Here is a 12,622-nt window from a genome sequence, read left to right as displayed (position 1 = left end):
GTTTAGCCTTTCTTGGTTATTCATGAGGTATGAAGAAGTTCAGCGTGCCAAACTCAACCATCCTTCATATCTTTTAAGTTCCTCCCACACTGCGTTTTAATTCAATGTCCCTGTTTTGACTGTGCCTGTTTCCTCAGTGTGGAATAAGGCATGTTCCAGTGTCAGTCTCTACTCTCCCATCTGCCTCTGCACACGATGACTCAGGACGGAAGGAGATGGATCGCTCAGAAGGCCTAATGTGTCTGGGCACTTTCTCAGTTGTTTCAAAGGTTACCATCTGCTGTCTTCTACACCTACATTAATTTGGCTTCATGCATTTTGCCACCAAAACAGATGGGTTTTTTACAGACAGGTGTAAGATTGTATTGTTATCTTTGCAGCACCACAGAGAGCTATATTACAGCCAGATGGAGTTTGAATTTTCACACGGTTTGAATTAGTAAATTTGGTTGAAACACGGAGCTGTGTCATATTGACGGAGTCTATAGTACTGCATGGTCTGCCACATGTGTATGATGTATGACAACACCCTGTGTAGGAGGAAAATGTTTGTTTGCACCTAGATCTTAGACATAGCGTACTGGAAGTATTTGAGGGAGTGGGAAGTATGAATGAGTGAACAGCTATTTAAGAATGTGAATTCGCAGAATTACCAATAGAAAGTGCAGCCAAGGAAATTCTGACGAGTAAAAAAGAACAAAGAATTTTAAAACAAGACATTTTAGTTTTCTTTAGGCAAAACATTGTTCAGTAGTACATCAATATTAGCAATGTGATTAATTTATGATAGCAAATATTCAGTAGGGGAAGAAAGCCGTACTTATTTTAACAAACCAGCTTATACCAAACCGCAGCATCTGTTCTTTACAGATCTAACCATGGCCATTTGAAAACACCAGACAAACCCTTGCAATTGCCCATGTATGTTTTACTTTAAGAAAATAAATAGCAAAATACAATAATTTAAATTAAAATGTAAATCTTACATGGTTATACACGCTTATTTCCTTCCAAAAATAGAGCTCTACTAATATATACCAAAGCATATTGAAATGCTTATTTATTCCAGTGTAATATACACTGCTGAAAGACATCCCATACAGCCTGGAATATTGACCTGTCCCACATGAAGTCCATTCACTTAAGGAGCTCATGCTTTGCTTCCCTGTTCATGAATCTGGCTTCCTGAATTTAGGCCACTCTTTCTGCAAGGGAAAACACAAATGAAAGCCCATTAGATTGTAAAACATACATGACAGTGTTCATATGACAAAAAATAACACCCTAAACCATTCTATAAATGTGAAAAGGGAAGACCAGACAGAAAGAGGATCACCGACAGGACATGAGCACCAAGCTTTTGCTCTTTTTTCTTATTGAGAACCGTCGTTCTCAGAATCAAGGGGCAAAGCTTGAGGCAAATGTCTCAATAGTAAAATACAAACTGAAGTACCAATCACCATCTCACACTCAAAAGAGTGAAATTTCATCTTATTTCGACCGAGTGCCCAATTTTGTAATTTGATGAGTTGAAAAGAAAAATAGATTGAAGTATTACTCCCTGCCTACATCTCAATCAAATTTCTTACCAACTATTTCAGCTCAATCTGTAGTGTAATGTTTGTCTTTTAAGACTGAGGGTAAACGATTTGGGTAATCAGATCATTTGTGCATCTAAAACCATTTTTTATACATTGACTACCTTCATCTAAGAGTTACTGTACATAACAGTAAATGTTCTTAACCTCTACTTGTGTGATCAGTGAAAAAGTACCTGAGCTCGTCAAGGTGACGCTTGTTCGTTGACCTGACTTTCTCTGTGATTGGATACAGGTACAGAATCAGCAACCCAGTTACAATGAGAGCTGCTGGCACTGCTCCGATCAGCAACTTCAAGGTAAAGGCCACTAGAGGGGGCTGTCTGCAAGCTCCTGTGTCGTAGCCAGCAAATCTGCAGCAACCAAAAGACACAAATTACACACAGCATATATTAGGGTCTTAAACTGCTACATGCACTGCATTTAAATTCAGTGTTACACTTTTTTATGTATAAGGGTGTTTCAATAAAAAAAGAAGAGTTCAAATGACAATACATTTATTTGTGTACAGTGATAGGTATGAACAGATCAGGAGCTAGTGGACACCTTGTCTTCAAAACTAGACATATGTCCCATCATGACACCAACACATTGAGCCCAGCATAGGAGAAATGTGTGTCAAGAGCCAAGACTGTACTGTTGCAATATTGCTTGCAAATCGTCTGCTGGACAGGTGCTTCTTTAAAGGTCTAAAAAGACTGGAAGCCGGGTAAGGGCTGTTTAGGGGGTGATGAAGCACTTAGCACCTATAACTCCATGAGCAAGCACAGGCACTGCTGACAGCGCATGGCGTGATGTTGTCATCCAGCAAGACAACCTGGCACAATAACCTAGGCTCTGATCTCTGACAGTCCAGTGTCACGGGGAAAGGAAATCAATAATAAAAACTCCCCGACAGTCCTAAAACAGGATCTTGCTCACTCAGCGGGTAGTGTTGAGTGTTGTTGTAGGAGCAGGAGGCTGGAGGTACTGACATCCACTCCGATGTAACATCATGCACTATAATGAAGCCCTGAAGGAGCTGTGCTTCCTCCGGATGGGAAAAGTCAGGCACAGCAGAGAGCACTGTCTGAGTGTGAAATAATGTAAGTGTTTTTGCTACTCAGCAAGTGCACACTTTGCCATATCCCTACTACCAGCAGATGTCATTGTGCTTTCTACCCAAGAAAGAGACCATTTTCAAGCATCGGTCTTCCCTCTTTCCCTTCCTATAAACATTCTCACCTGTGGAGATATTCATCATGAAGTATGCTGCCATTAACAAAGGCCTTACTTAGGTCTTACGTATTGAAACACCCTTGTGTATTATATACATACTATTCACATGCACATACAGTATAAGAACATTTTAACTCAATAATAAGATAGTATTTATTAAAAGGCCCATGTCATTTTCAGATCAAAATAGGTAACTTAACAGAGTTGACATTGCTGATATGTTTTTATTCTAAAAACTTTAAAGGATGAATGTTAAACAGATGGCAGAGACTCAGAAAGTGACTTATTTAAAGTTCCAAGACCAAATCATTAGCTATTTTTTAGATTTTTGAAGGACCAATAATCACCTATATTGTAAACAGAAGGTTAACTGCTATTTAATTTATCACATCTACTGCTTTAACCTGAGTTTATTTCAGTGCTTATGTCTGTTTTGTGACTGTCCCGAGCACGTGTTTATACTCCAACATCAAGGGGACTCACTCAAGACAAAGTGTAGAAACCCCTAGAGAAACTCCTGCAGCAAACTTCGTGAAGAACACGTAAAAGGAGTAGAAGATGGCTTCATGTCCCTTCATTCCTGGGTTTTGCAATCTGAAGTCATCCAGCACATCAGGTAGCATTGACCTCAATTAAAAAAAATATATGTTACAATTTATTATTGTGTCACACTATAAAACCATGTATTGATGGAACTGATTTAATAAGAACTGTGTATCCTGTGATAACTACTGTACAGTAAGGTATGAGACTATTATTCAAAAACAAAGCATGAAGTATATTGTCCAGCTATTTCTTTGGTGTTTAGGCCAGAAAACTGACATACCACATGTATAATTGTTTCAGAAAATTAAAAAAAAGCTTTCTACATCGTAACTACTTAATTATTAATAAAAACTATATGGCTGTCCCTGAATTTAAATTTCCAAAATGAAAATGAGGTAAAGAAGGGAACAGACCAAGTACAGGTATGAACAAATGAGTGGTAAAAGTTTTTTTTAAAAAAATTTAAAATTAAGAATTAGGAAAGACGTTAATTTAAATCAATGAAGCCTTTTGGAACTCACGACCACTTTGCACTGATGTGTAGTAATATTCTTTATTAATCACAGGGATCCTAAAAAAAAGCTCTCTCAACCCACGGTCTCATCAAGCTGACATGTCTCACAGGCAAACTGCAGCGCAAATCATCCTTTCCACCTGGGGCTGCGGTATTTATCTGCTCTTACCATGGCAACAGAAGAGAAGCAGCCACACTCAGACCAGACATGACTGCCACCACGTAGGCCACGATCGGCCTGGGAATGCACACCAGCGTGACGATGAACGGAATCATCCACTGCAAAGGAGACAGGACAAGCAGGAGTCACACGTCACGCCGGTACAGAACACAGCCACTACTGCTCGAACTTCAGGAATTATTATTGTTTAAATCAAAGATGATTAGGGTATACAGTAAACAGAAAAGCAAAATCTGTTTCTGGCCTCAAAAACGGAACTAATACTGAGCACCTTGAGCAAGCATTAAACAAACTGTTGCAAATTTTTTCTCTTTAACAGAGAAAGCACAACAGCTTCAAGTTTCAAACAGACAACATGGAATATCGCTTGTAAATAGGTACGCAGTATAACACGTGATGGAACTGTTCTTCACTGCCTCCCTCAAGTTCTAAATACATCTAGGCAGTACCAGACCCTTCACATACATGTATAATCAGAAATTAAACTTCTGGATTTGGGGAGCCAATAAAGAAATTGATAGAAATAACGGCACGAGTGTGATTTTTATCAAGAACCATTGGAATATCATGGTTATCGTATGTTTAAGGCTGCTGTGACACATTGATGGCCAGGACTAAAACCAGAAAACAAATCAGACTGAATTGTGGTTTAAAAAAGCTTAATTACTAATATATTTCTTTCCCATAACCTTAACCCATTAAGCCATTAGGGTCTGACTTATCACCTCTTTTGAAAAGAGACAAAACAAGAGCAGATTTCCAGCCTTCTATGATTTCAGCTGTTCAGAGAGTTAAAATAAGTTTGTCAGTGGAGCAAATATTAAATAAGAGGCAAGTTTTAAATGACATTTTTTCAAGACTATTTTAACCAGCAAATAACTAACATACCGTCAATTTTACAAGCCCAGCTAGCTCTAAAGCTGAAGGAATTGTGGAACGTAAGTGCATCAAAGTCAATTGGATAAACATAAAATACTGACCTGTCAAGCATAACTCTGGCATTAATGAAATGTTCACTAAATGAATTAACTGTTTTTTCTTCTCACACAACATTATGTTTTATGTAATTGAATTAGCAAATGAGAGGCTAATGACTTGTTCAACATTAATTTAACTTACTTAAACATTTCTTAGGATTGGTTATGAGGTTAGAGAATTGATGGTTATAACAGCTAATTTAAGAGCTTCTAATGGCTTGTATGCATATGTATGAAGGAAGGATTGCAGAAACCCTAGTAATTTGCCTAGCTACACTCTTCTGTTTTATTGAAGTTGACATCTCAGGACTAAAGCTCATAATTGGTGCCTGCTTGTTGACAATATTTCTTAAATCATTAAAAAATATTGTATGTTCCAATTAATTAAAGGCAGATCATGCTGAAAAGGCTCAACTACAATTCTTAATGTTTCTTTTAAATAAAATCAGAGGGGCTGTTTCTCATGTGTTCTTACATGGTATGAAACAGTGATTACTAATATCCTTAATATCCTTACGTATACCAGTACTTGGCAGGAGTCTTTCTGATTATGATGTCAAGCAAGGCTAACTTGGTAATTCTGAGTCAATTCTAGTAGGTTTGTTTATAAACTGAAATCTGAAAGGTTTAAAGAATTAAATTGGCTTTTGACCGTTATTTGGTTTTATCATATCTCAGTTTAAATCTCACAATAAAATAAAGTGAAGAGCTCAGATAAGGAGCAATAAATTCAGTAAATAGTGTCTGCAGGATCAAAGGGTGGTCTATACCATACTGTGGCTGTTTGTTATTTTTAGAGATGTGGATTTTTATGAGCAAATCTAATTGTTTTGGACTGATTTAGAAAATAACAGAGAGAACTCTATTAAACTGTATTAAGTGTCTTGAATTTAAATGGCAACTCTGCTTCCCTAATGAGATCTGTCATAGAAAAAGGCTTCATCACACCTACTGTATGCACTGCAAACCACGGTCTCTTAAGACAGTCAAGAAATATGCAAGAGGGGCAGTGTTCTGAATACAGGTGCAGATTGCACATGTCTCAAGTCAGGTCTCATTGAAAACAAATGGAAACAAAACAAATGCAGTTTAATACTGGCATATTAAGCACTCATTTTAAATGCATTCGTCCTATTAATAAAATGTTTTTTAAGGATGGCCAAACGTGCATTGCAGGAGTCATTCAATGACATCTTAAGTGTGTTCGTTTAAACTGGAATCAGTTGTGGCCATGAAAGATTTTCATTGCCACTGTCCAGGAGCTGTTCTGTCTCTCAGTGAGAAGAAGCACTGTAATTCTAAACAACATGAACTTCTTTTCCTCAGAACTGCAGTGTATGAAAGCTAAATAAAACTAACACATCAGGTCCCAGTCTTCCAGTCTTCTTTGTAACACTGCTTATGAAATAAAAATGCATCCTTGCTGGCTTGCCCAACATGTCTATAGTAACCCTCAAATCCCAAACAGTCAGAAAAACACCAAGAAAGCAGCGCCTAAACCTTGATGCCTTCTTGGCATCACCTGATTACACATTATTTTATTTACAATATTGCCGCCACAAACCCAGCATTCTGCTGTTCTCCCCAGACCAAATGCTGTAATAAAAGGCTCCTGCCTAGCCAGCTGATTCTACATTTGGTATCAGAGATGCCAGTGGAGTGGAAAGCCTCGCGCATGAGGGTGGAGTGCAGATCAGAATGGAAAGAACCGGGAGAAAAATGCTTACTGAAATGCCACAGAACGCTGCTGTCTTCTTGCCAAACCTCTGCAGGAACCACTGCCATAAGGGAATACTTACAGCTGCAGCAATCTGGATAGGAAAGGAAAACACAACTCACAGCACTGTCCTGACAGCACTAATTCACTCTTCCTACTGCGAGCGATCATTCACATACAAATGTGCACATTTACCTGCAATTATGACAAAGTAATTTTTTTGTTTTTAATCTGAAATGAAAGTAAAAGTGAAGACACGCAGCACAGCTTGCACGTGGCTTAAGGCAGCAGCACTATCAGAATATAGTATAAGAATATCAGAAGGAAACTGATGCTCATTTCAGGATGTTCTAAGAGTTCACGGTTACTGATCCTAATGTACAGTATGTGTGAAAGAGAAGTGGTATAGATTACTTTTAATACTTTTAATTGTTAAATATGAACAGGGTACACAAATTAAGCAATTGCAAAACCATCGTACTTACAAGAATTGTCAAAACAATGTTCTGAAAGTGATCTTGGAGATCCACGGCATATGTACAAAACAGGACAAAGTTGCTCTGCACCAGCTGGTAAAAGAAATGCAAACCCCTGAGGATTTTTTTATGTGGATGTAGAGTTAGCCCACTGTGGCTAACTCAAGACCTTTATTACCAAATTGACTCACTTTAGAGAAAAACAAGTCAGTTTTCGTCGTGTAGTTAGCACATGTGACTCAGACGTGCCTCCAAGTCTGTATACAAGCCCAGTTAGTCCAGTAGGTGTGTTGGGAGATGAATGAGTGCTTTTGACATCGCTTTTAAGCCTCTGGCCAAGAGGAAGCTCAGTCTTCAGCTAAGGTGATGAACTCTGAAAGGGAGGCGTGCCTTTAGGGAACATGGCCAGACCTCACAGGAAGGCTGGGGAGGAAAGGTGGCCGGGGAATGGATGAAGGAGGAGTACAAAGCACACCACACAATGAAAACCTGCGCCACCTTTTTCCAAGCCATTTTCACCATCTTTGCAATCAAGCCAAGACTGACAACAAAGAAGCCTGCCAGTGGCAGTGGGAAATGGCAGAATTCTACCTGCCCCTTCATTACTTCTGAAAGGGTACTGTATGTACTGTGTAGAAACCTCCAGCAGTTGAAGGCAGCGTCTTGAAAATATGAATGTCTGGAGCCTGAAGAAGGTTGAGATGCTGGGCAAAGTACACCTGACCTGCTGGGAGGCCTGGCACTGGGGCCGAATGACTGGTTCCCATGTGGTACTGTGAGCTGTGACAGCCCTCCTTCCTTTATGTTTAATTGGCTTTTTGTTCCGAGTATGTTTTGCCACAAAATTTGAAAACAAAACTGTAAAAGTGTATCAAACGGAAAATGGAAACTCACCTGGAAAGCCACGGATATAAAGAGGAATGCTCCTGTTAGTTTGAGGTATGGTCCATGTTGCATCACCAGTTTGAAGCCTTTAAAAAATTGAATAGACTTGTCTGTCTTCAATGCATAGGGATCTATATGATAAAAAGCAGCATAGCATAGAGTTAACATTTTAACAGTATCACATCATGTTGTTTGCGATAACATGTCTTCTGCTTGATAGGTTGTACAAGATTACAACTTATTTACAGGTACGGTACTTCACAGATACTTCTGCTTTATGGATCATGCAGCACCATTGATCTGAAGATCTCATCCAGTTATTTCTTGAAATAAGCTATCGGCTATAAGAGGATCACTGGGTAGCGTGGTCCACAGTCCTACGCCCCTTTGTCTAAAGAAGTGCCTCTAGTTTTCTGAGAACTGTTGATTGTGAACAAGTCCATTAGGTTGACTTTTTCAGTGCCTTTGAGAATTTTGAATACATAAATTGGGTAACTTTGTATTCCTCTCTATTGAAGAATAAAAATTTAAGTTCTTTTAGCATGTCGATCTAGAAAATGCCTTTAAGCCTGAGAACACACTGTATATGGTCACTCTTTTCAGGACTAATTCCAGAGCTGCAATGTCTTTTTTTTAATCATGTTGACCAAATTTCTTCACAAAATTCAAAATGAAGTCATTGTACATTTTAAACAAAGATTCCCTTTGTAAAAAATCTGTATTTTTATATATTTATGGTGTTGTCTTTTGATTGCTTTTCCACATTGTCAGGAAGATGAAAATGATGAGTCTGCCAGATTAACATACAGAACCCTAAAGAATTCAAATTGGAGAGAAGTTCAAACATATTAAAAAGACCAATTGAAGTCTCCTGGTAGGGTTTATTGATTTTGTTTTTAAATTTAAGCACTTAATATTCAGTGTCACGCTTAGTTTTACTTCTTGTCCTGTTATTAAGGCCGTTTTTCTGAGTACCCATTATTAGACTTCATAGCACTTGTTGGATGGTGCTCAATTTGATTTCCCACTGGGGCCAAAAGATGTCAGCACTGCTCCCCAAGGAAGCTTCACTGTGAAGGGAAAGCTCAGCAGCAAGACACTGGTTCAGTAAGCTGCTGTGTGTGGCAGCTTCATGCTTTTACTTCTGATTGGTTTGCTCACCTCCTCAGGACATGCAGGGATTACCAACAGTTACATTGCTCATCAAATCATGACAGCAGGCACTGCAAGGAATGAACACAGCAGCGCATGCAGACAGCGCAGGTTAGAGCCTTTATCGGAGACACACAAAGCCGTCACACTTCTTACCATCCTTCTCCTTCACGCCGAAGAACAGCACCCCCGTGCAAAGCAGGAAGAGGGCTCCAATAACACCTGCAGCTATCATATACACCGCTTTCTGGAAAGAACAGGGAGAGCCCTTTTGTGCTTTCATAAAAAGTACGTTGTCTCTGAGGAATATAACTTAAAAAACTTACTTCACAAAGGCAATCTGGTGGTTTTGCTGTATCTCTTTGCAACAGAGATAGACTACCAGTATCTTTCTATGTTTGGGATAAAAATAATAGCTATACTTATATACGGTTACTGTATACTGTATATATGACTGTATGTAGCATCACTCTTTGAAAAAAATGTATTGTCACTGTGTGGATTTACATTCACAATTCCGTAAAGTGTCTTTTAAAAACAGCATTGCAAGAGAAAGGTGCAATTGAAGACTTCACAACATAGCACCTTTTATTCCCTTTTTGCATACAAGTCAGGTCATTTGTAGGAATTCATTTACGGGCCTAATGCGCATCAGTCACAATAAAGTAGTGACTCCACACTCCAGGGGTGAAGACATCTGAAAATCACAGTAAAAAAATCTCAAAATAATTCCTAACATTTATACAGCGTTTTTCATCCCTAAAGATCCCACAACACTTCCCATGTACTGTACAGGGTTTCCCGCAGTTGTATACAGGCCAAGCGGACCAGCTGTCCAAACAAACCCGTAAACGCAGACAAAATGTATTCAAGACTCCATATTGAAATACTGTTTCGGAGTGAAACACCACAAGATTATTTCCCAGCCAGCAGCCTCGATGGTACAGTGCGTAATCGCATAGCTCTGAAGTCTCAAGGCTTGATCTGAAGATCAATATTTGCATCGAGTCTGCATTGACTAAAATAATGAAGTATTGAATGTAAAATTGTTGTAGGGACTTAATTCCATTAATTAACCTATTTGATTTTTGTAAGTGAATAACAGAAGCCATCAATACTAGTAGTACAGAATGCCGTCACAATTGTCGAAGAACTATGTTAGTAAGATGTAGAAAAAAAAAGGCAGAGTACAGTATATTGGAAACTAAATCATTACCCTTCCTCACTTGCCACTTAATTTTCAAAATAAAAATAGACTTTGCCTCAATAAGAGCAAAATAATTAAAAATAAGTGCCTCAATAGCAAAAAAACACATAGATGGCTTGATGGAGACAGAAAACATCAAACATAAATGCATTTGAAGCGCAATGCTCATTCTCAGGCAGCATCATGGGTAGCCTATGCTTTTGATGAATCCTATTTAATCAAACTAGTTGTTGTGGTCTCATAATGTCTTGTTCAGGATAATATTGTTTATTTACAATAATAAGATAAATAGTTTGTTCACAAGCTAATACAGTAATCTAGCTGTTAGATACTGTAGCTAGGTGTGTGGTGTAGGTTCCCACTTGTCTTAAGTTTTTTCCTGCAGGAATTGAATACTAATGGTAATAGCTGGTGATAATGGCAGCCGTCATTCTGCACCAGTAATTCCATTTCACAGCACATCATTGAAGAGACGTGAAACATTTTACGGAGAACTCTGTGTAGGACTGATATTCAAGCCCAGAGTGGAAATTAGCCAGGGCTAATTCTCACTCTCAGTTAACAACCCTACTGTTATGAATAATATCATGGGATGTCTAATGAACAAGGAGTCAGGACCTCAGTATAATGCCAAATTACCATTGGTTTAGAGTGGTACAAAGGTCCAGAGGAAAGAGCTCCACATAGTTATCCACAAACACTACTCACAGTAGCAACCTGAATTTCCTTGAGGTCAGCTATCCCAGTACTGACCAGACCCATCCTTGCTTAACGTCTACAATATGACAAGATCAGGCTACAAGGTGGTATTGCATTGCTACAAATTTCAGTCCTTCTAGTTGTCCATTTTATCTGTACAGCAGTAATGCCTTTTTCTTTAATGCTTTAACATTACATACAGTAACAATATTCGCATAATAATAATTATTATTATTATATTGTGAAAGCTAAGAATTACCTGAGATTTTAGAATAAAAAAAGAAACTCAAAACAGAAGATTACTGTGACACCAAGTTGCCCATTACCAAAGCTACATGCAGTTTTAACAAAGTAATGAGGAACAGAGTTGGAACCGCAATTTCATAGCAATCTATACCTTTTTGCATGAATTCAAAATTATGCTCAGCTCCACATATCTAATAGCTTCTCATTGTTATCTTGACATAGGTATGATAGCATAGAATGTTATTCTTGTCATCTTATTTTAAAACACTTTGACATTAAACACAGCTAAGCGATTGTTCCCTGTATAAATCTATGAGATTAATGTAATGCTAGTGTAATATGGGCAGAGTGAGGCATGTGTAAGTGTATATGTATTTTTGTATGGCTAAGAGTGATTGATTGTGTATTTATTTAATGTTAACTTTTATTTGTTTTTTGTACTTTTTATGGCGATACCAAAGACAAATTTCCTTTTATTTCCCTTTTGGATGGACAGTTAAGTTAAACAAATACTGAATGAAGATCACAAAGTACTGCAAAAGTACAAAGCTAGCCATCAAAAATCATTTTTCCTTTCCACATATTACAAATAAAACCATCAGACACAAAATGTCAGAGATTTGAAGTGGAAACACTGGCTGGTCAGTAATGGCCAAAGACGCTGCCACAAAAATAAAAAATGTGTTTGTTATTATTTTTTACACCACACTAAAGTGGTTTATAAAGGTCCTGATGCAAGGCTGTGATTTTCTAACCATTGGTGAATCAATTTCAAGCCAGCAACAACCTTCCTTTGGGCTTCAGGAAGCTCAAAGGAATGCAGTGCTTGTGGAAAGAGCATAGAGCAACCTCTGTTGTCTGGTCTGGTCAACGTTCCTCCTGGGTTTCACCACCCTTGGAGACACCCCAGCTGAATCTGTAAATAGCCTTAACTAAACACACAGCTTTTACTGTTGTTACTTCTAACATCAAGAACCTGAAACATATCTATCTGAATCCTGAAGTTAGTCTAAATCTTCGTCATGTACCTAGTCAGCTGTGCTCTCGAGCTGCACAGCAATGGGCAGTGCCCAGGGTTATCTGAGTTGAAGTCCACTGAGGAATTGTTAACTCCTCTCCTGTCTACATACCAAGCCAAGGCAAGGCTGATCATTATCAGAGAGGACTTGCTATCCTCCATCTGCCTGCCTGAGTGGGGAGCTGCAA

At 38.4% G+C, this 12,622-nt stretch overlaps 1 protein-coding gene and 1 long non-coding RNA gene across 4 annotated transcripts in view; one reads left to right on the top strand and one right to left on the bottom strand.

The window, feature by feature from the left end:
- Positions 1 to 1,035: 1,035 nt before the first annotated feature.
- mfsd2b (MFSD2 lysolipid transporter B, sphingolipid) overlaps positions 1,036 to 12,622 on the bottom strand; it is a 34,646-nt gene continuing 23,059 nt past the window's right edge. For 2 of the 3 annotated variants that reach the window (XM_088626156.1, XM_088626154.1), the window contains exons 7-14: positions 9,421 to 9,511; positions 8,122 to 8,243; positions 7,237 to 7,320; positions 6,762 to 6,845; positions 4,046 to 4,155; positions 3,300 to 3,443; positions 1,775 to 1,951; positions 1,036 to 1,205 (exon numbers count right to left, since the gene is read on the bottom strand). In XM_088626156.1, the coding sequence (XP_088482282.1) occupies positions 1,151 to 1,205; positions 1,775 to 1,951; positions 3,300 to 3,443; positions 4,046 to 4,155; positions 6,762 to 6,845; positions 7,237 to 7,320; positions 8,122 to 8,243; positions 9,421 to 9,511 (867 nt within the window). In that variant the 3' untranslated portion in view covers positions 1,036 to 1,150. The remainder of the gene's footprint in view (positions 1,206 to 1,774; positions 1,952 to 3,299; positions 3,444 to 4,045; positions 4,156 to 6,761; positions 6,846 to 7,236; positions 7,321 to 8,121; positions 8,244 to 9,420; positions 9,512 to 12,622) is intronic. The other variant, XM_088626155.1, reaches the window with a different exon arrangement.
- LOC148675126 (uncharacterized) lies at positions 1,832 to 3,692 on the top strand. Its single transcript, XR_015935447.1, has 2 exons — positions 1,832 to 1,897; positions 3,236 to 3,692. It is a non-coding gene; the product is annotated as an uncharacterized LOC148675126 (long non-coding RNA).

Source organism: Lepisosteus platostomus, chromosome 3 (genome assembly GCF_059453375.1).
Source record: "Lepisosteus platostomus isolate fLepPlt1 chromosome 3, fLepPlt1.hap1, whole genome shotgun sequence".
Lineage (NCBI taxonomy): Eukaryota > Metazoa > Chordata > Actinopteri > Semionotiformes > Lepisosteidae > Lepisosteus > Lepisosteus platostomus.
The sequence above is the reverse complement of the archived record's forward strand: the minus strand, read 5'-3'. Positions and strand labels throughout refer to the sequence as shown.